Genomic DNA, 22,465 nt, shown 5'->3' on the forward strand with positions numbered 1-22,465 from the left:
TAATTTTCTTTTTTAATGGATTTTCCGGCTTCTATTCTTCAAGTGGAACATTTTGTGATCGGAATTTTATTTAAACATCATTGCTGTCCACAAGCGGAATCTTTAATTTGAAATAATTGATGAGCAACCCTTCAACACTCTGTTATGCACTTAACTAAATTAAGGAATTAACCATGTTACTTCTTATTCTTCTATCACTAATCTCGCAATTAGTACCCTTCTTTCCTTTCAAGGTTATAAATTTTTATAGTTGGGCTAAAGAATTGAGCTGAGGTGGGTGGGTTTTGTATCTGTCATACGATCTTTTGAAGGTTAGCTAGCTTAACATCGATGCTGGCAAGAAGAAATTTACCAATTGAATCAAAACGTTTTTATTTAAAGAGTTAAAATGTAATATATTAAAAGAAAAGAAAAGAAAAAGATTACATTAGAGAGAGTCGTTGTAGACGCCACTTTTGATTTGGACGGGGTTTTGGCTAAACGACAAAATCCAATGTCCCGAGGAAAGGAGCCTATTATTCAATAATATTTCATCAAGCTCAGTTGCCCACCATTACCAAGGCTTATCTTAATCTGATTAAATTATAAACAAATACTTAATTTACTGCTTAAAATTAATAATAAATAATATTTTAATTTTTTTAAGAATTAAGTTAAGTTATTAGTACCTTTTTTAGTATCATGTAAGATTATTTAATTACTTTTAAAAAATTTAAATTAAATCAAATAACTTTTCCACAGATAAAATTGAGTATTTATTTATATTTTAGTAACATCGGTGGGCGCTATTGTCTTCTTTAAATCTTATTATTAAGTAGGAATATTTTTGTAACACATTGATATTCTTGCATCTCGATTTTTGCATCATATTTAAATTATACTTTTTATGTATATGTTATAAATAATTGACATTTTGGTTTATATACTAATTTGTTTACAATAAATCAAACGAAAAAGTAATATGAACATTTTTAGGAGCGACTCTATTCATTTCATATAAGTTTTAAATATTTTTCTGTGTCAAAATTGGAAAATACTTTACTTTTCTGATTGGCAATTTGTAAACATTATATTTTAGAAGCAATAAAAACAAATAATAAATCTTGTAAAATAATAATGTATTGTGATGCATATTACATAAAAAAGAAAAGAAAAAAATTAATGTGTTAGCCGAGAGAGTAGCATCGGGCCCCCTATATTGACCTCTTTCTCTTTTTTGTTTTCATAAATATCCATTGACCACTTGACTCTCGTTTTCCAATTCTTAACTGCATGTGTCTTCCCCCACACCCTCTGCCTCTCACCCTTTTTACTCGAGTAATATACAAATGTAATTGACGAATACTTCCTCTGAATTTTCCATTCAAACCAAACACCAATTATTAATCAATATGCATTATGTTATCTTTTTCAATGAAAAAACAAAATACGTAACCCCTTATGTCATCAACGTTGAATTTTATAATCTTTAAGCATCCGACTCACTGACGATAAGAATGTTATAGGCAATTCCAAACTTTTCTGACAAATCCGTATAAATAATAACTTTTGTTAAAATTAACAAATCATGTCCTATATAAAACACATATCAAATACGTAATCTCTTGTGTCATCAGCAAAAAAACTGATAAATAACTTGATGAATAATCTTAACAACTCGGAAAAAGAAAAAAGCTAACTAACTGCCTCATTGACGCATAAACAATCTTAAACTTTTGTTCCATGAGATGATAGTGATTATTAGGAGAGGACAAACTAGTGTGAGTGTGCTGCTTTAAAGCTCTTGAAAGGAGAAATAATTGGATAAACCTTGAAAGGTCAAGACTCAAAGAATAGATGAGCAAGTAGAATAATATAACATGATACATTATTCATTTTTGAGGAAGTTAGTCCGTAATTGACGTAATGGCTTAAGCAATCTTAAATGCATTTGAACTTTGAAGTACAATTCTTACTCAATGATTTATTTATTTCATTTTCTCATCTCTCTTTAAAGTACATCATCAACCACATGCAAGATTTCAAGTGGTATGCATAGTGCAAAATAAAATTAAAAAATTAAATTGTCTTGATAGTATAGCAGTCAATTTTGTATGAGCTTATTATTAGGTATAGGTTTTTGTTCTAGCCAAAAAAGTAGCAGTAGCCTTTTGAAATATGATCCAAGGAAAAATAACTGTTATTCCAATAAACGCTGTTATTCCATTAGTATCATAACCCGAAAATATACGACTTGTAGCTGCATATTGGAATTGGTTATTTCAGTTTTCGTTAAGTAAACTATTAGGATAAACAATTTTCCTTAGGAAGTTTGTCTTTTACTGGATTGATATAAGATTTATCTGCTTCTCATTAACCAAATTAATAGTCACCAATACAAAGATAAAAAATAAAAAAAAATGAAAGGAGGGGATAGATTTGCTGAGAAATTCACTTTTGAAACCACACGGGTTACAACGTACAATTTGAAAGACTTTGACGATTTTTGTTCTGGAGGTCTCTACAATTACAAAAATTAATAAGAGCAAACCACCAATTGTTCTAAACATAACAAGCTATAGCACCAAGAGATAAGAGAACCACATCAAGAGGAACGGTGAAGGCATGGAGAGATATTCTTTAAACTTGAGTAACTTGCAAGGTCTAACCCTGTCTCCACTTAACATGCAAGGATCATTCTCTTCATTATATGGTTTTCCTTTTACCACCACAATAGAACCAAATCTTCCACCAAAGATAGCTTAGGGCAGAAGAGATGCACTAAATATTAGACCATTGGAAAACGCCTAAAGAGTAGCATTACTATATAGTGCATCTGCATTTGCATGGCCTATTATTGAAAATTTTAATTGGGCTTGAAGAATTTAAATTTGAGCCCATCATTGACAATGCTCCAAATACCTCCAATGGAAAAGGCCAAGCTAAAACCAACCCCCAACCAACCGAGAATCCAGTTGAAGTACCAGTTGAAGCTATATTTTGGTGGCTGTTTTATAAGAACCCACATGAAGCAAGGGTATGCAAAAGTGACTGGGAGAGTGAGTCCTCCTAACAAACCTGCAAGACTTGAGAGGAAGGGAAGTGCCACTCCTATAAAGAAGGAGACAAATCCATAGAAGACTCTAAAGCCTGATCTCACCCATATGGAGCAGGGACGGTTTGTCCTACTGGTGTAGCCAGCTTCAAAACTGTCAAAAGCAGGCATTGAGTATATCTGGAAACTGCTCAAGCAGTTAAACACAACAAGAAGGAAAGCTAAGGCTAATATTCCTCTTGAGATGTCATGACTGTGAAATGCATACAAAGCAGTGAGAATCCCTCCTGGAGGCATCTGTAAGAAAATAAATTGGAAAAATTAAGGATGCTGCATGCAATCATGCATGATGAATACAATTATACAAAAAGGTGATTATAGAAGCACATTGAAGTAATATAAAAAAAAAATTAATTTATATGCACCATAAATTTAAACTTTTTTACACATATGTCTAATAGTAATTCAGCCTATGGTCACATTATATTAATGAATGGAATGATGCGGTAAAATAATCAAATCTTATTAGATATATGTGTAAAATAGTTTTACACTAACATTAAGAATCTAGTTTTCCGTTTACTTACTTGGTTGCCATAGGCCCAAAAGCCACCAATAGCAATAGGGAAGAGGCACATTGCAATGAAGAAATAAGCAACCTTTGCTCCTTTCCACATTGGCACACGAGCCGGGTGCTTAAAAGTTGAAGGCATGGTGGACTGAATAAAACAAAGAGCATATCTAAATTATTAACTACAGAGAAATAAAATACTAGAATAATAATTTATTGCCAACTCACAAGTACCTGAATTTCTAGGGCCAAATTGTGGCCTCTGAAAGAAAAGGCTATAATTCCAAGTGCATTCATGGCAAGAAATACAGAAGCAGAAGGTTGTGACAATGATAGGGGTTCATATGAGATGGAGGGTGGCCTTTGTTGGCTTACAGAGAGGACCCAAACCATGGTGGAGTAAGTTATGGCTGTCACTGCCCCTATGAGTGAGAGTCCTGCTATTGAATTGAGGTTTGGAAGCTGAGACAGGACAATGGATAGGGAAGTGAAAACCAAGTACCACTCCACTGTGGTTAAAGGATTTGAGGTACACGTGGGACCACAAACTATTTGGAAGAACAGTTTCATGGTCTCTCCTCCAATAAGAATCAAAGCTGTTGCAGTTCCTGCTGACAAATAAACAGTTGGGAAGAGAGCAAGCCAGACTCCTAATCTTTCCCCTGCAAAAGAAGGTAGAAACTAAACATTACATAAAATACATAGGAATAGGATGTTACATGTGTCTAAATTTTCAATCTAGTTTAAGTAGCCAGCAAGTTCTTTGAGGATGGCTTTACATCCAAAAACGCAAATATTAAGGCCATAATATGAATCAACTATGTTACATAACATTTCATCATTTTAATGTAGGTTTTTTTTTAATCTCTGTTATACATCAACTTGCTAGAAAAAGTAATCGATGGAAAAACAAGCTTACCAAATGCTGCTTGTGCTAGCTCCACATATCTGTTGTATCTTTTACCTGGAACTGCTTCGTGAAGCTGAACCAAAATCCATAACGTGTAAAGTTGCCAACAATATGCTATGGTTAAGGAAAGAATTCCCCAACTCCTGCAACATATTTGGATAAAGTATTTCTAAGTGGGGTGAAATATTTTTCATAAAATAAATTGGACAAATTTCATATTCTATAGTGCATACAAACTTTTCTAATAAACTCATTTGGACAATTTCATACTATTAGATGTCTCGAAATAGAAAGATAGTCAAAGGACAGGAAAGGTGCTTTCAGAACAGTATTAGAAAATGGAAATTATGATAAAAATATGCATTCACTTTTTTTTTTATTCTGAAAATATGCATTCTTGAATGACCAACATCCGGGGCCCCTCTATTTGATTAAAAAGAGGTAATATGGACAAAATTATAACTGTTCACTAGAGTCCTAGACAATGGTGAGTTGATGGAACTTTGGGAAAACCAAAAAATAAAGGGGCCAAATTGGCAAGCATCTTGATGCCGCCCCACCCCCTTGTTTGAAATTCTTTCCATTCAAGCAATAAAATCTATGATGAACTTTGATATTTGTAAAAGGCATGCCCCGCAATTCAAAACCATCTTACTTTCATGCGTAGGGCCAAGACAAGAGACAATATTTTCTTTTTTCTAGAGAATGAAAGTAAAGTTTCTCCTACAAATAGAAGAGAAAGAAAACAAAGAGAATTCGCATGCGCATTACAAAAGTAAAGCATGGGATATTCCTTCATATGGAAATAAATAAATAAACTTTAGTTACAAAGGCCTGCTGTCATCTTGCAAGATAGCAACAGGCTAATTTGACTAAAATCAAACGAACTTAACATGGGGTAAGATATAATAATCTACATGTAGGAAGGTTAAGAAAATAAATTAAATGGTAATATTTTCCTTTGCCCCAAAGTCTAAACAAATTTGAGGAAAAGATTAGAAATTATATTGATATCATATAGTATGCCACAAATTCCTTCAAGTAAAATTGTAAAAACAAGGAAGCCATCAATAAAAAAGGCATGCTGTTTCACAACAGAAATTTTGACCATATGCAAAATGTAATGTAACGTGGTGAATAGCTAGGAAAAGGTACCAGCCAAGATAAGCAAAAGCAACTGGCAAAAAGAGGGCCTGGAAGCCAACACCAGCATTGAGGTTGTGAAATGCAGCATAGTGAGCATTTCCATTGCGAGACTCGGTGATGGGAAGCCAAGCATCTTGAGGGTTGAGTTTGGTAAGGTGTCCCACCTCCTCCAAGTAACCCTTCATGTTTACAAGCACTCTCTTCATTGGCGTCCCTATTGGACTCAGAAACCTTGGTGATATAAAAGAAGTTGGGGTCCATGATTTTCCTTCCTTTGATGCTGCTCTTGGCGACCTCTGTCCCGGTGTCAGTATCTCCGGCGTCGACACCCTAGGTGTCGCCGGTATAGATATCAGTTCTGCTTCTGGTCTCTCCTCCATTTTATATATCACTCCACCTTATTAACAAAAAATAAAATTCTTAAGAAACAGATACATGTAAGGTACAAGTGTGGTTGCCTTAAGCTTCATTGTATTGAGTTATGCATTACATTAATTGTCTTCTATTGGAGTAAAGGAAAAGAAAACCCCGTGATGGTAATTAATTTGGGCAAAGTCATGATACAGCAACACTTGCTATCATGCTAATAATACGCATCCTATTTCTTATTTGTCAAAAGTTTTATAAAATCTTGTTGGACAAAACTCACAAAAAGTGATATACTTTATTGACCAAAATGTCATAGAAAACAAATTAATCACGGTTACAAGATCAATCCGTGATAAGCATGAACGTTCACAATTGCTAACAATAGCTTCCCGACACTTAATTAAAGGAGGAACCTTAAAATATCCTGAAACAAAACAATACATCGAAACCAAATTTGTTTACAGAGCTCCTTAGTTTCTCATGAAAACGGAGCTAAGCTTATGCCCTGCGCGCAGTTTTGGGTAAAAGTCATATCCAGGCACACTCAAGTCAGAAATTAAAGCTTCTTCAACTAGGATAACAAAAACTACACGCTTGGAATATAGAATCTGAACTCACTTTGGATTTGTGCAATTTAGAGGCAGAGCTAAGTAGAAAGATCTAAATTGTCAGGTTCACAAAGGTAAAACAAACCCATCTTGTATGAAGGAAAGTGGGATACACAAAAGCCATTAGAAAATGCTCAAATGGGGACTTTGCAAATCCTATAAGGCCATATACACTAACATCAACATGCTTGTAACAAAGACTAGTTTTTGGCAATCAAACAGTCTTCCAGATCTTGTTTCACTTGGATTTTTTTGTCAATTTACTAACCACCAACACACATGATGGTATGAACGCACAAGGGAGACACTTATTACATATGTTAAAGATATAAACAATAACCATTTTCTCCATCAATTTTTTTTTTCAAGCAAATCACGGTCACTTCACTAGCCCCTGAGTCCCATCCATGACTCCAAAAACAAAAAGAACCATAACCCCGTGACCATGAAGAAGAGAACCAGACACTAACATAATGAATGCAAATACTACAGTCTATACACATAAAGAATTCCCAGCAAGCAGTGTTTTCAGAATGCCTGAACCAAGAACAAACAAAACATGCAACACCATGAAAGTAAATGAATACCTTGATATACACCCACCAAAACAATAGCTTGGACTGAGAGTAGAGGAACTTAAATCACAAGAATAAGAAGCTGCGAGTGAAAGTTCAAACAAAGTCAGAAATGGTAGGAGAAAATATCACAAACGCAGCTTCTTAAAGAACAACTCAGTGATTGAGTTCTTGTTCCCTCCCCACTAATCTTCTATAACATCCTTTTTTTTAAAAAAAAAATTTAAAACGTTCTTTGGAACTAGGTATTGATGGTGTATTGTATTCCATTCATTGTCTGCCTCGAAGTGCGGCTATATAAATAAATAAAAAATGAGAAAAATGACGTTGGTACGAGAAACCATAATGTTGTTTACGACTTTGTTTGAGGAAAAAAGAAAAGGGTCCTTCTCTTTCATGTGTCTGTCCCTCACTCTCACTTTCATTGCGTCGGTTGCAGAGACAGGCACAGCACAGTGTGTTGTGTTGTGTTGGTGGGTCTCTCTATCTCGGGGGACACAAAGTAGCCGAAAGGAAATGCATGAGGCCGTTGATCATTCACGTGGTGGGCCACGTGGACCAACTCAACGGCGCCGATTGGATTCTCTTCCTGAGTTAACTGTGGGCCCACTAAATCAATGTCATTGTGAATGTGAATGAATTGTAGCTAGCTAGTGCTATACGGAATGGGATTCAATCATTGATGTTACTTGATCAGTCTAAATCAAAAGCTTAATCAATCAATCTTATGTTATGAGGTGGGGTGTCCACCGTCGATTATGGTTTTGATTTAAAGCATGCTTTCATCTAGTAAACTACCGTTGTAATATTTCATTTTTTAAACATATTTTGGTCACTCCAAGACATGCTAAGGAATGCTATCATTGATTTTATAATCATCTTGCGCTTACTGAAAAATTATCACAAGAGATTCATACTTTCAATAAGAGAAATTGTTTCTGTTTTGTTTTGTTTTTCCATTCTAATTAAACATAATAATTCACAGACATTTTTTTTCACTTGCGAAATGAAATGTATATATGTTTATTTATTTATTACTACAATAATGGTTGTGAAGGAAGCATAAGATCCTTTGGAGAGGAGTGTTTAATGATTACATGAATGAACAAATAATATCAGGTGAACGGCGCGTAGCAATGAACAGAGAACTCCAGTCCCAGACTCCCAGTCTAGACTGTCAAACAAAGCATAGAAGAAAAAAAAAAGCAGTGAAATGACAGATATAGGAGGGAACCCTTCTCTCAAATTTAAACCTTGGAACAGTAAAACTAAGACAGTAAAGAATTTGTCAGAAATTATCAACAGCCACCCACCACGTGTCACCTCTGCTGGGTTTCGCGTGGGATTCTTGTTGACCACTTGACCTTAACGAAAATGATTTTGTTGCCATCATAGTACACAAAACATTATTGTGTTGCTTCACAGCAAATCATTTACTTTAACCATGAAACTCGTACCATCATGCTGTTCTATGTTTCATCAGTGTCGTTTTAACAAGATGATATTATGTCTTCCTATAAATTTCTTTAATATCGGATAAATAAAATATTAAATCATTTAAAATTTTAAAAACATAAAATGTATTTGATTATTTTTTATGAGAATTTTAAATTATTATTTTAACTGTTATACGTTTTATATAATCTAATTGTTAGTAATTAAAAATTAAAAATGGATATATAGTGAATAAACTATACCCTACTCCTCTTAATTTGTTGGCTAAGGAGGTACGTCATACTGATTTTGGGCCCATTTGTTATTTGTTTAAAATATTCTTTTTAAAGTAAAATAAGTAATTTTCTTTGAGTTGCGAGACATTACAAATCGAAAATGCATTTTTGTTTCGTATTAAAAACGCACACCCCAAATACAAAATGGATACATATATTCTTGAGAACCAGTACTCGTCGTTATGTTATATATGACTCAATTATATAATTCATTAAGATTAATAAAAATGATTAATTTAGTTGATTCACATTGGTAAATTTATATTAGATAAAAATTAATAAATATTTATTATAAAAAATGCATATTTAATTATGATTTATTTACTATTTTAAATTTATTTATTTATTATTTTATTTGTACGATCATTATATTTTTAGCGTGATTTTAAGTGTAAATTAATTTAATTTAAAGTATCAATTTGAATACATTGAGTGCAAAATAACCATGTCACATCTTTTTTTTAATTGGTATATATATATATATATATATATATATATATATATATATATATATATATATATATATTATAATGAGACTAATTTTATAAAAATTTCAGTCTCTTTTATTCATTTATTAGTTTATTTTCTTGTGTAAAATTTTTAAAAACGACACTTGTTATACGATGGACGGAGTATTCGCTTGCAAATTTGAGGCAATGGAATATCTTTATTTTCTCCCTCTTCCTTTTGATACCTCCTAATGTGAATTCCTTAAGCACGACTCAAGCGATGGACATGTCTAATATAAAAAGAAAATAGAAAGTCTTGAGTGAAAACACATCACTGCAATGCCTAGTACATGCTGAAATAACTTGCAACAAAGGCAGGTTGTCTGAAAGGTAATGGTCTAAGGACTAACAATTGAGAATGAATGAAGTTAGAGCATGTGCTTATTAACAAATTCAAAACACTTTGTATTGATGGGTCTGTGAGCCTAAGTTGCTGTTGCAAATCTTTCTTCAGAGTCAGCAAACACCTTGTTCAGAATCATGGCTAATCGAATTCCACCCTGAGCAATTCGTTTCATGACAAATGGCACCCTTGAGTCGAAGTAATCATCTACAAAAGCATCATGCGCACAAAGTCTACTCATCTCATGCTGATATACTAAAACTTCAAACTTATCAATGTTGGTGCAGTTTCATGAATTAGTTATTTAGCATCTAAACCACAATCTTGTTAGTTCTGTGTCTACATGTCCTTAAATAACTGTAGTAGAATTATTCACCTGCCAGAGTTGCTCCAGCTTCAACTCCTTCGTAACCCCATTTGCAAGCTATTTGTATGCTCTCTTTGGCCCAACTACATGATTCCAAAATGTGAGGAATGTGAACATTAACAGCCAGAGAAAAAGAGATAGTGGGAACTAAAGGAGGAAGAGAGGGAGAGCTTACTTATTTACACATTGAGAGATATCATTACAATGTTTCCAGGATGTAATATCATCTGACCATATCCCCTGAATAGAAGAAAATTGATTTTGTTGATTTCGTTTGGAATCAATCAAAGAATCCACGTGTTTAATAAATACAATGAAGGATCTCAGACAAATTATAATTAGTCTTACATCAGTGTAGTTCCTCTCAATGTCTTGGAGAAGGAGACTCACATCCTTATCATAATAGTCTGCTAATGCAGTGAGAATTATTTCTCTGTCCCACACCTAATGATAGACAGCAAAATTAATAGTTACGTGAAGTAAGTTTGTGAATACTGGATGAAGAATGGAGATGAAGTTGAAGCATACATGGTGCAGATTTGATTTGTGCCTAAACCAGTGTAGTTCTATCGTGTTTCCTCCTTCGTCAGTTGTAAATCCAACGTGCATTGGCTGAAAATATAAGTCCCCAAAAATTCTAGTTAATGTGATTGGTAAAAAGCTATATAATAAAACATGGTAAGACTTTGAAAAGCTTTTCACACGCATACCTGATGTATATCTCCCATGAAGTGTGACAAGAACAATAACGCCTCAGTCATATTATCTGTAAGATCAGAAACCAAAGGCATAAAAGAAAACATACATGTGAAAATCCCTCTAAAGTTATTCTTAGCAAAAAAAAAAAAAAGTTAAATACCTACTTAAATACTTACATCTCCGATCAGATGTCCCCTCTTTGTAATGCATGAGTTGAGAAGTGAAATTTTTCACAGCACCTGCAACACACATATCCTCAACGCCATGGGAATCATGGCAGTCCCCTATGGTAACAAAAAGGAACAAAATTTTGCATCAATATTCAAAGGTTTAATGAGAGCACATGATAAGATTAATTACTAGATAGAAGTAATGCTTACTTGAATACTGAAAAGAACAAGCATTATCTGGTGTGTCAATGAAATGAAGTGGACTTGTCCACCTATATTTGTACCAGTGTCTAATTTGGTCAGGCCATATGCATAGGGATGATAAGTTACCTTTGACATAGTCAGGTAACAATTGGTACACGGCTTCTGATGCCTCAGGCTCTAAAAGTGCCTAGTTATTTATCATACACCAAATGTCAATTACTTTTCAATTATTAAGATTCCACCATTAAATCTTACGATAGTGAATACTCTGTTGTATTGGCCAAGTGGGAATTGCATAATGGATCGAATTTTACCTGCGCAATTTGGCATGTCATGACATGACCCTCTTTGCTCCAGGCAAGGGCACCAGGTACTCTGATGAAAGCTGAACTAAAGAACAAGAGAAATCCAAATGGAAGAAGAGACATCCACAAACGTCCAAGTCTAACCATCTCTTCACTAGAATTCTGTTTTCTGCGGACCTTACATGATTTGTTTTCTTCAGGAAGGCACATTACAGATATATAGGCATTTATGCTTGAAAGAACACGTAACATGGTTTTGATTGAGTGCAAGAATTCAATATCTATTTTGAAAGCATCATCCAAGTTGACTTCAAGTACAAGCAAGATGGGCAGCATTATATATACAAGGAGTTTAGATAGAGTTGTTTGCTTATGGTGCACTGTTACCTACAAGCAAGCAATACGGTAGTTACGTTGTTAGTGGTCTTCACATCACGGTTTACGCACGGCTGGATGATGCCGATGCATCGTTATGCACTTGTGGTAAAAAATACTGTTGCGGGTGCTAGCTGCTACCTAGTACCTCCTCTCTACCTTCACCTTCACAACTTGTAATGAAAGTAGCAACTAACAAAAGAAAGAAATTATTAGAATGGAAATTCTCCACCAAGTATTTAACCACAAATAATGAATGTATGTAATTATCCCTTTGTACACTAATAATTATGTCTCACAAATAATTTTTAGCCTCATAAAATTATTAATTATTTTCTAAAAATGGTAAATTATGACGACCCGAGAATTACAGGCGGGAATGGAAATGAGCCGAGTCGCTTATCAAGGGCCGATAGATAATTTGATAAGCCAACGATTTTTTTCCGTGTTTCAGAATACGGTTAACCAACATGTTAACTAATCGATTACGATAAATTTGATCAGATTTTGCGATTTTTTCTTCTCCAGTACCTCGCCGTGACATGAGCGTGAAAGGAGGAATCCATTTTTTTATAACTTTTATAAGGGATAAAATCATTTATTTTGGCTTTTTGGCCTCATATTGTAGGGTGGATCTATGATATCTAGTATGGAATTCTGTTTACTCACTTGAAATTGAGTATCCGTTCCCCCCTTTTCCTGCTATATCCATTCGGCTTATTAAAGGCTCGTCTTGTTTACTATAAAGGTGAAACTCAAGTTTTTTAAAAAGCTTTTTTAGATAAAAAGGTCAAAGTCAAACTATAAAAAAAAGCTTGTTAAACTTGACAAGCCTCCTTATTTAAATAATAATAATAATAACTGTTATCTATACCATTTTTGTGATATTATGAATCACAGGATAAAGTGGCATAAAATGCTCAGAGAGTTAAAAGGATAATGCAATCAGATTAATACTTCCAAAAAAATATTTTATAAAGACATTTTCAGACAATTTAAATATTTTTATTTGGCTATGTTAGTATAAATCATCTATAATCCATTTTTTTTAATATTATGCTCTTTTTTTCATTTTCTTTTGATATACTTTGTGTTTAAATAACTTGAATTCAATATGATTTTGTTTATCAATTATTTTCGAATTTGTACATTACTTATACGAAAATTTATAAGTTTATTTTTTTAGTTAATATTTTACTAGGTTTTAAAATAATTAATTGGTTAAAGACGTCTTTAAGCAGACTTTTAAGTAAGCTCGTAGGCTAAACTATACTCTTTTATCTAAGCCGAGCTGAGCCTTTAATAAAAATCTATGACAGATAATGAGTCAATAGCTTTGCGTATTCAACTCAAACCGAACTTAAGTCTAATAAAGTTTGGTTTAGCTCATTACCACCCCTAATTACTGGGGAAACATTGATCATTATTCAATTTGTTAAGTGCAGGAACACTCAACTCTATAGAATGACCACACACCAATTCCCCTCGGGCTAAACGAGGATTCAAATCAAGTTTTTATGTTATGTCAAGTGCGAGTTCCTACCATTGTAGGTAAACAAATCCATTTTTTTTTACTTGAAAAAGTCTGGCATACTATTATAATCAATAAATTAAATTCAAATTTTATCAAGAAGTACAACCTAATAACTAATTAAGCAAGCAATAGGTTATCATTTATCAGTATTTTAAAATTTAAATGCTTTTGGAAATGATAAATAGTCCAATCTGGAATCTGGAATCTGGAATGAACTGGTTATGCCAAGTAGCATTATTGTGAACAGATTTGCGGGCCTTTGAGTTTGGGCCGAATATTGCAATATAGACAGAGAAGCCCATAAGGCGAGTTAAAAGAAAGATAAATTGGAGGCAGGGAGGGAAAGAGAAACCCTAGGAAGCAGCAGCGGCGGCAACAGGGAGAGAAGATGAAGTTCAATCCACGTGTGTCGAGCAGCCGCCGCAAGAGCCGAAAGGCTCATTTCACGGCGCCATCGAGCGTGCGGCGGGTGCTTATGAGCGCCCCTCTGTCGGCGGAGCTGCGGTCTAAGTACAACGTGAGGTCGATCCCAGTACGGAAGGAGGACGAGGTGCAGGTGATGCGAGGAACATACAAGGGTCGCGAGGGGAAGGTGACTCAGGTCTACCGTCGAAAGTGGGTGATTCACATTGAGCGCATAACCCGCGAGAAGGTGAATGGTTCCACCGTCAACGTTGGGATTCACCCCTCCAAGGTTGTGCTGACCAAGCTCAAATTGGACAAGGACCGTAAGGCCATTCTCGATCGCAAGGCCAAGGGTCGCGCCGCCGCCGATAAGGAGAAGGGTACCAAGTTCGCTCCCGAAGATATCATGCAAACCGTTGATTAGTCTCTTTTGCCCCCTTATCATACAAACAAATTTTCTCTATGGGTTTTGCTACCCTTTTTCTATTGCAGGATTTTGTTTTTCTTGTGTTAGTCGAACTTTTTTATCCTTTTATTTTCCATCTGCTTATTATTAACTGCCCCCCTTTTAATATTTTAATTCGATTGCTGTGGTTGCATTTTCGTTTCAATAATTTCTAATTCTCTATCTTGTCGCAACTACGGATTGTTTTTTATTTTTCGTTAGAGTAGCCAATGATGAACGTCTCTGTTATTAAGCTAATGATGAACTTTAGGTTAAAATGTGGGGTCAAATTCGGTTATGTGATTTGCTCAAGACTTACGGTGAATGTCTCCCATGTATTCACCTCTTCGATTACCCAATAGAGAGGATCCATTTTGATTTACTTTTCTCCCTATTCCATGATCTGCTCCACCACTCCCCCATCTCTACGGCCTCAACAATCAACCATGGAGTCAGCTCTTTAGGGGTGGATGGGTGATGTTGGCTGTAAAAGTGATTTTTATTGGGGAATTTGAACAAATATATGGTGTGCATTTTTTGTGTGTTTACTTTGGATTTGTTCTGTCCTTGAATCGACAACCAAAATAATAAAGCTCACAGTTACAACATGTAGGAGAGTGGAGTGGTATATTTTGAAGCTACAGGGGAGGACACAACCAATATGATGGATTGTGGAGATGACAATGGTAGCTAAACTGGGGGTGACTAAAAACTTTGGAGTGTACTGGTGTAGATACCAAATTTAAGTCTATATACAATAACACTAATAATATGTGGTGGTGATGTTTAATTATGCAGTCCAGGGAGCAACGTGTCTTTGGAGTTGGCAAACCTCTTTTGTTATTATCATGGATTTAAAAACTGTGGGTATATCAATATCAGCCTCGATCATTAGTATTTTTCAGCCACAAGGGTATGATGTTGTTAAGTATTGGGGGGGGATTAAAGATTGATTGATGTTATATCATAGAGCAGATTATCTTGTATTTGTTCTTGGTTAGTACAGCCTTGAGTTTCTTACGCTAATGAAATTTATTTTGCCTTTTCAAAAGAAAATACATTACACTTTTTTTCAATATTTTTATTTTATTTTTAGCATGTTTTATTATTTTTTATTTCCAATTAATTTTTTGTCAATTTCTTTACATTGCATGATTTCATAATGGAGTGGGTGTGTGAGATAACATAGAATAGAACATTCGACTTATTTTAGCATATTTCAATTTGCAACAATTTTTAAAAATTGAAATCAAAATAAACTAAAACTGGAAACTCAAACCCAAAATTATAATATTTAAAAAACTTAAAACTAAAAACAAAAAAATCATCGGAACGGACCTTAGATGTTAAATGTTTACAAAAATCAACAATTCACATGCTTGACCACTCGAGCTAAACTTTCTTAATATATGATCGACTATATATAAAATTAACATTTAGCAAATTTAAATTCTTATATCGTGGTCGAAGTTTAAATTCGATGCTTCATATAATTACATAAAAAAAAATTAAGAATCGTGAAACAAAAATTATTTTACAGAAGAGAAAAAAAGAATGATAGAAGACGCAAGTGAGGGGGCGTGAGATAGACATATAAGCTAGCGGAAGCGTAGCGGAGATACCATTCAGAGGAAAGGCTCCTACCCTCCACCTAAGGGTCTCGAATGTTTGTGCTTTTTACTAGTTTTACAGAGAAGCGTGACTTGACACTGTAATTGATGTTATTCTTGATTGTATGGGAGCATCCTACTATCAAAAAAATCTTGATAGCTTGAATTTTGATGGAAGGCTTTTGCTCAAATTCAGTTTCTACATGTAAACATTTGTATGTGCATGTGTACTCATGGTGCCATGTCTTGTATGTTGGATGATGAAGAAATTAAAATAAAACAAAACTCAGTCACTCACTTATGTGAATAACTACAAAAATGCAAAGTAGTTTATGAACTTCTAAATTTTGGGCAGTGGGGAGAATAATCAGAAAATTGAAAACAGTGGAAACTTTCTTAATTTTACAATGACTTCAAATGAATTCTGTTTGTACTTTTCACACATTCTTATATATGTTTCTGCATTTCTGCTTTCTTATATATCACTGGGGTTACTTTCCTTCTGGACTTACCTGCTGCAAGAATATGCACATTCCCTTCTGAATTTCTACTTGTTTTGATCTTCTTGAAAATGAGTGTAGTATGAGGAAACATTAGACGGCCAACATTTTCATTATTTCAATGTGAGCTCTTTTTTATGGAGTATGGTAAGATCTAACTTAGACTTGGTTGAACGTAACATTTGTGAATGTCATATGGTGGATACTGTGCAGGGTCTGGCTTACGTAATAGAAGTCTGGAAAATAAAGCCTTGATTGTTAGTGGAAGTGGAGAAGAATGTTTGGCCTGCAATTGCCGAAGGAAAGGTTAAGCCTGTAGTCTACAAATCTTTCCCTCTTTCTGAGGCATCGAAGGCTCATCAGCTTATGGAAAGCAGCCAGCATATTGGGAAGATATTGCTTTTGCCATGAAAATTGTCATAAATACTGAAGTTCGTGACATACTTTTGGATCCTTTGTGTTTGGACTTCTTTCTTTGTTAAGATCTCAGGATTCTAATAAGGTAGCGGTTTAAAATTACAGCTAAAGGAATTGATATGGCAAGTTCATTTCAACAATCACACCGTATTTATCAATTGATATGACAAGAAGTGAATTGTTTAAACACTCTCTTTGGCCTCTCTTCTTTGTGGCTTTTGCAAGGGATTGATTTTAGGAAAAATGAATATTTTAACTTTCGGGGTAATAATACATTAATTTGTTTTTAAATATAAGAATCTCTAAAACTAATCAGACTCGCAAACTTTATTTGGATTGTGTCGATTGAGTCAACCCTAAAAGGTTTGTTAATATAACATTACTTCATTTACATTACACAGAAATCAAAATACTACAATAGATTTTCAATCTAGCTTGGCTTCTTTTATTCAAGTAATGATATGGATGAGCGTTTATAAAATTAACTTTAAATGAAATTGATTTTATATAATTAATTTTAAAGTGATATGGTTCATTAGTTACAAATTTTTGAATTTAACTTAAAATTTTTTCAAAATTATTTTAATTTATAATCAATTTTGGACTTATATTCAATTTTAAATTCTTTTCTAACATGAAATTAACATGTAAAAAATATTCAAAATTAATGTGAATCCAAAATCAATTATCAAAGGTGAAACCAAACATGCGCTTAATCATGATCGTGCAGCAATCTTGAAGTTTTTCCGCCTTCCATTACAGACCGTGTTAGAATTACAGTTGGAAGAGCCATAGTTTTTCAAAAAGGCACTTGATACTATTCGCTCAAGCATGTGTACATATTTCAGGGCATTCATAACAAACTCGATTTCATACCAGTTTCCCATACAGCCTAACTGTTCAATAACTTTGAGCTAGACTATTGAGAAAATAAACTTTTATTTTATTGCATTCTCTCTAAATGAAGAAAATAAATATTAAAATAAAATATATTTTTTTCTAATTTTACATCCTTATTTTTTATCAGTTTAAATTTTGTTCATGAGAATTGTTATGATATCCTTAGAGTTTTTAGTACTGAATTAAATAAATTCAGAATGTAGCATACAATTTGAATTTCTCTTTTTTTGCCTTTCCATCATCCCAGTTGACCAATCGGTCCAATCCCCCTAATAAGCGCACACCATTGCTGACATGAGCCAATAAACAATACAATATGTCAATACCACGGTGGCAAGCTGAACTGATGCCACGTGTCTCAGTTATTAACTTATACTATTATAAAAATAACTTTCTTTCATCGCTTCGGCTGCCATTGAAAGAAACTGTTGAATCGCGTCGATTAAGGTGATTTTCGTTTCGTGCTTTCACTTTTGAACTCCTTTCAATTTTCCTTTGGTTTTTCGTAAATCAAGTTTGCTTTTTACTTCCTTTCGAACCCGAAATTTGTCATTTTCAAAACGAAGTGGTCCTTGTTTATATGAATTTCGAGAGGAACTAGGTTGCTATGAAACAAACATGGTTTGGTCTTGATGACGAAATTGAGTGACCTCTTATTAGTATGAATTGAACTGTGGAGCTGATAGTATTAATTTCAGTTTCCTTTCTGAGGGTATTGTTTCATGCTCTAATTCCCTTTTGTTTGATTTGATGCATCTCAATTTCTTTTGCAGGTTTTGAGATTTCTAGGCTTTCATCTCAGACAGTGAAAAAATGATAGATATAAGTACACTTAATGCTGCACAGATTACTGTGCTGGGATCTGCCTTTTGTGCTATGCTTTCCATGCATTTCACGTCGCAGTTACTGTCTCAGCATCTCTTTTATTGGAAGAATCCGAAAGAGCAAAAGGCTATTATCATTATCATCCTCATGGCTCCAATCTATGCAGCTGTCTCCTTTGTGGGTCTCTTGGATATCAGAGGAAGCAAGGAGTTTTTCACCTTTTTGGAGTCAGTTAAAGAATGTTATGAAGCTTTGGTCATTGCCAAGTTTTTGGCTTTGATGTATAGTTACCTTAACATATCCATTAGTAGAAACATTGTGCCAGATGAAATCAAAGGCAGGGAAATTCACCACTCTTTTCCAATGACACTTTTTCAGGTATGGCTTGCTTCTGCAGTCTGCACACTTTGAGTTGTGCTAAAATTTTGGGCAGAATGAATTTGATCTACTCACAAGAAATTTGCAGATGTATATGATGTTGGTGATGTCATAATATTCACAATTTTGTAAATTGATCTTCTGCAGCCTCGTACTGTTCGGCTGAACCACCATAATTTGAAGCTTCTAAAATATTGGACATGGCAGTTTGTTGTTGTCCGTCCAGTATGTTCTGTTCTGATGATTGCATTACAGCTAGTCGGGCTGTATCCAACTTGGTTGAGCTGGGCATTCACCATCGTTCTCAACATATCTGTGTCGTTAGCCTTGTATTCTCTGGTGGTCTTTTACCATGTGTTTGCTAAAGAACTGGCACCACACAAACCTCTAGCTAAATTCTTGTGCATCAAAGGAATTGTTTTCTTCTGCTTTTGGCAGGTAAGCTCATACAGAAAAAGAACAAAAAAACAAAAAAAACCTGTGTTTACATATAGAATCAATATAAATAATTGGACTAGCTGATGGTTCTCAACCATTTTTCCTTTGTTTTTATTTTTTATTTTTTTCATAATGCTTTTACTTATTTATTTTGGTGTAGCCAACAAGACAATAAACTCAATGTAGGAAAAATGAGAATGTTGTGTTGGATTGGATGACAGTAGACAAAATAGGTATAGGCTGGGCATGTGTGGATAAGACTTAGAAGACTCGGTGAGGAGAGTAGATCAAATGGAAGGTAAAATAATCGCTAGAGGTAGAAAAAGGCTAAGAAAAACTATAGACAAAACAATTAAGAAGGATTTTAGAGGTTAAGAATTCTTCTGTAGTCATGATTTACAACAGAACATTATGCTGTTGTTATTTGATACTTTGATCCATGTAACCGATCTCACCTACTGGGAAAATGTTTGGTTGTTATTGTTGCTGTAAAACACTTGATCAAACTAATGTTTATTAATTGGGCACCATAAGTTTCTATTGTGTTATAGTTTGGGGTGTATTTATGTTAAATACTTTGGCGGTGAGGAAGCAAAGTCAATTTGCATGGTCTAAAGACAATGATGACCTGGGATCTAATTAGTAAATTTCATAAATAAATCTTCAATACCTCCTGCATATTAGCCTAGGAATCTGTCCATATTTATTAATCTGTCTTTGTTCATTTACAGATCTGTGTAATAAACTAAAAATTGTATCCCTAGTATAAAATGTGGAAATTAGGAATTAGAGAATATCAACATTTAGTTGTTGAAAATCGGAAAATCTTCCCATATTTATCCCTGTACTGTGTCTATTTATTGGGAAAGAAAACAAATCAGAAATCAATTTGAGACAATTTGACACTGAGATTTGCTTGATTCATCCATTTGTCTCAACATTTACTGTCAATTCTTTTCCTAGCCTATATTTTTATATTATCCTCGATATTAAGGCTGTTTCTGTTATAGTAATGAACTATCTTTGGCCATGTTTAGGGAATGTTGCTGGAGCTTTTAGCGGCAACTGGTGTCATTCAATCTCGCCATTTGCGGTTAGATGTGGAGCACATTGAGGAAGCAATGCAGAATATTTTGGTATGTCTAGAGATGGTTATCTTTTCTGTTCTTCAACAGTATGCTTATCATCCTGCACCATATAGTGGAGAAGTTGAGAAAATGCTTAAACAAAACAAGAAAAATGAATGATATGATAAGGTCAAAAGAAAAATTCAGGGTACAGTCGTACAGAGATGTATTTAAGAGCTGTTTATTGTGGCGCTAGTAGATACTTGAAAGCATTGATGCAAAGTGGATGTGTTCTTTTAATAATGTTATTGTGCTGTACAAGATTCCCCATCCACCACCTCTGTATCGTTTCCTTTTTGGTTGCTGTAATTTCCAAGCCTACTAAAAGAGATTAGTCTTTATTATATTATTATTTGCTATCTAGTATATCTACTATCTAGCGTATGGTCATTTGCTTAGGATGATAGTTGTTTCTGGTTACTGTCTCAGATACTTTTATGGTTTGGATTGCTCAATATACATAAACTCAAACTTGAATTCCTTTGTCCATCCAACATTGGTTTGGATTGCTCCATGTCTCATGCTAATTTTGCATGACTCCAGTGTTGATATACATTTAGCAATAGTCTTCCGCAAAGATGTACAAGTTCCAGTTTTCCATCCTCCATAGCCAAATTCACAACATCAGCATTCAGTCAAATTGTGTATTATTTTAGGTGGGGATTAGGGGGAAAAAATTAAATACACAATGACCTTTTGGATAGGCATCCCCACCAACCCAAATTTCTGCATTTGTGTGGAGGGCCCACCCATTTTAAATGCATCAATCCTCCCACTCCCACACATATTACTAGTAAGAGTTAGACTTAGATTGACAACGTGGTTGGAATGCCTATGGGGATTTTTCAACGTAACATAAAATGAGTTCTTATGCGACACATATTATCGATTTGCTATTGTTAATGAGATGCACCACTTTGTACATAAAGCATCAAGTTAAAGACAGGTCCATAACGTCTATACGCAGTATACCATTAATGAGTAGTGACATCCATTGCGTTTCTGTGGAACATGAAAAGGGAACCTTTTTTACGTTGCATTTTTCTTTCGCTGGAAACGTTCAAGACTGGAATGAGAGGCATGTACGCTGGTTATAGCATTGAAAGACGGCGATTTTCACTTTTACCAGCTAATTGAGCTGCTCTCTAATTTTCTTGAATTGTTGTATGGCTTTAACACAATCATTAATTTCTTAGTATCAACTTGAAGTTGATTAATCATTTTAACTATCTTTATTTTTTTCTATGAATTTTTTTAATTAAAATCTGGTTAAAAATGTATAATAGATAGACTTTTTATATAAAAATTAAACCAAAAATTCACTTTAATTCTGTCTTCATAGGTAAAATTGTAGCTTTTAAAAATAAGCTTACAAACGTGTTGCAAAAGTTTTTTTTTTACATGAAACTGCAAGAGTCTTTTTTTTTGTTCACATGAAACAACCGCGGCACCCATGCGGTCATGCTCAATCAGAACCCAGCTCGAGATTTTCTTCATTTAGCAGCAACACTTAGGTCTCAAATTGTGACTTTCACGTTATAAATACGTTATTAGTATGCAGATTTAATAATGTATTTTTTTATATATATAAATTTTAAAAAATTATAAATATTTTTAAATTTTTGTCAATTCATATAAACTATACCTATTGGAATCATAAAAAATATGAGGTGTAGAAGAAAAAATGGATAGTGTAGGAAGAAAATTCCACCCAACTCTTAGAAAAGATCCATAGACCAATATTTGAAAATTGAAAAGATCCATTGATTCTACGTTTACATTCTAATTCTATCTAGATATGACTAGTGCTGTACTTGGATTGTATCTTATAAATTTTAATTTTCAGAAGGTTTATGCACCCAAATTCTTTTATATATATCATTTTTAATATATCTAAATATATGTGTATATATATATATATATATATATATATATATATATATATATATATATATATATATATATATATAT

The 22,465-nt window shown here is 33.9% G+C and overlaps 4 protein-coding genes across 5 annotated transcripts; 2 read left to right on the forward strand and 2 right to left on the reverse strand.

Annotated features, from left to right (window-relative positions):
- Window positions 1-2,417: 2,417 nt before the first annotated feature.
- Window positions 2,418-7,638, reverse strand: LOC100778888 (lysine histidine transporter-like 8). The gene is made up of 6 exons (XM_003543033.5): window positions 7,226-7,638; window positions 5,671-6,058; window positions 4,525-4,658; window positions 3,840-4,267; window positions 3,622-3,753; window positions 2,418-3,331 (listed from the first exon to the last, which is right to left on the reverse strand). The coding sequence occupies exons 2-6, from the start codon at window positions 6,039-6,041 to the stop codon at window positions 2,846-2,848; spliced, it is 1,551 nt and encodes a 516-aa protein (XP_003543081.1). The 5' UTR covers window positions 6,042-6,058; window positions 7,226-7,638; the 3' UTR covers window positions 2,418-2,845.
- A 1,940-nt stretch (window positions 7,639-9,578) lies between these two features.
- On the reverse strand, window positions 9,579-11,751 carry LOC100779416 (endonuclease 1). The gene is made up of 9 exons (XM_003543034.5): window positions 11,550-11,751; window positions 11,242-11,422; window positions 11,038-11,145; window positions 10,873-10,928; window positions 10,691-10,774; window positions 10,511-10,606; window positions 10,338-10,402; window positions 10,172-10,245; window positions 9,579-10,002 (listed from the first exon to the last, which is right to left on the reverse strand). Exons 1-9 carry the CDS (start codon window positions 11,748-11,750, stop codon window positions 9,878-9,880), a joined length of 990 nt encoding a protein of 329 aa, XP_003543082.4. The 5' UTR covers window position 11,751; the 3' UTR covers window positions 9,579-9,877.
- Window positions 11,752-13,408: 1,657 nt separating this feature from the next.
- LOC100779956 (60S ribosomal protein L26-1) lies at window positions 13,409-14,367 on the forward strand. The gene has a single exon (XM_003543035.5). The coding sequence runs from the start codon at window positions 13,838-13,840 to the stop codon at window positions 14,276-14,278; it is 441 nt and encodes a 146-aa protein (XP_003543083.1). The 5' UTR covers window positions 13,409-13,837; the 3' UTR covers window positions 14,279-14,367.
- A 3,655-nt stretch (window positions 14,368-18,022) lies between these two features.
- Window positions 18,023-20,838, forward strand: LOC100780484 (transmembrane protein 184A). 2 transcript variants are annotated; one of them, XM_014765835.3, is made up of 4 exons: window positions 18,023-18,173; window positions 18,500-18,929; window positions 19,077-19,367; window positions 20,405-20,838. In XM_014765835.3, exons 2-4 carry the CDS (start codon window positions 18,540-18,542, stop codon window positions 20,612-20,614), a joined length of 891 nt encoding a protein of 296 aa, XP_014621321.1. In that variant the 5' UTR covers window positions 18,023-18,173; window positions 18,500-18,539; the 3' UTR covers window positions 20,615-20,838. The 2 variants fall into 2 exon arrangements, with proteins under 2 accessions (XP_014621321.1, XP_014621322.1); XM_014765836.3 differs by having other exon boundaries at window positions 18,171-18,385.
- Window positions 20,839-22,465: the final 1,627 nt, after the last annotated feature.

This window comes from Glycine max, chromosome 13 (genome assembly GCF_000004515.6).
Source record: "Glycine max cultivar Williams 82 chromosome 13, Glycine_max_v4.0, whole genome shotgun sequence".
NCBI lineage: Eukaryota > Viridiplantae > Streptophyta > Magnoliopsida > Fabales > Fabaceae > Glycine > Glycine max.

Excerpts from the sequence above, each read along its gene's own strand:
- LOC100778888 (XM_003543033.5), bottom strand. The coding sequence starts at position 6,041 with ATGGAGGAGAGACCAGAAGCAGAACTGATATCTATACCGGCGACACCT. Across the intron at positions 3,754-3,839 it reads ATTTGGCCCTAGAAATTCAG|TCCACCATGCCTTCAACTTT; the intron begins GTACTTGTGAGT and ends TGTTTTATTCAG. Across the intron at positions 3,332-3,621 it reads TTTGGGCCTATGGCAACCAA|ATGCCTCCAGGAGGGATTCT; the intron begins GTAAGTAAACGG and ends ATTTTCTTACAG.
- LOC100779416 (XM_003543034.5), bottom strand. The coding sequence starts at position 11,750 with ATGTGCCTTCCTGAAGAAAACAAATCATGTAAGGTCCGCAGAAAACAG. Across the intron at positions 10,403-10,510 it reads TTGAGAGGAACTACACTGAT|GGGATATGGTCAGATGATAT; the intron begins GTAAGACTAATT and ends TCTTCTATTCAG. Across the intron at positions 10,003-10,171 it reads AGCTGGAGCAACTCTGGCAG|ATGATTACTTCGACTCAAGG; the intron begins GTGAATAATTCT and ends ATGCTTTTGTAG.
- LOC100779956 (XM_003543035.5), top strand. The coding sequence starts at position 13,838 with ATGAAGTTCAATCCACGTGTGTCGAGCAGCCGCCGCAAGAGCCGAAAG.
- LOC100780484 (XM_014765835.3), top strand. The coding sequence starts at position 18,540 with ATGATAGATATAAGTACACTTAATGCTGCACAGATTACTGTGCTGGGA. Across the intron at positions 18,930-19,076 it reads TTCCAATGACACTTTTTCAG|CCTCGTACTGTTCGGCTGAA; the intron begins GTATGGCTTGCT and ends GATCTTCTGCAG. Across the intron at positions 19,368-20,404 it reads TTTTCTTCTGCTTTTGGCAG|GGAATGTTGCTGGAGCTTTT; the intron begins GTAAGCTCATAC and ends GGCCATGTTTAG.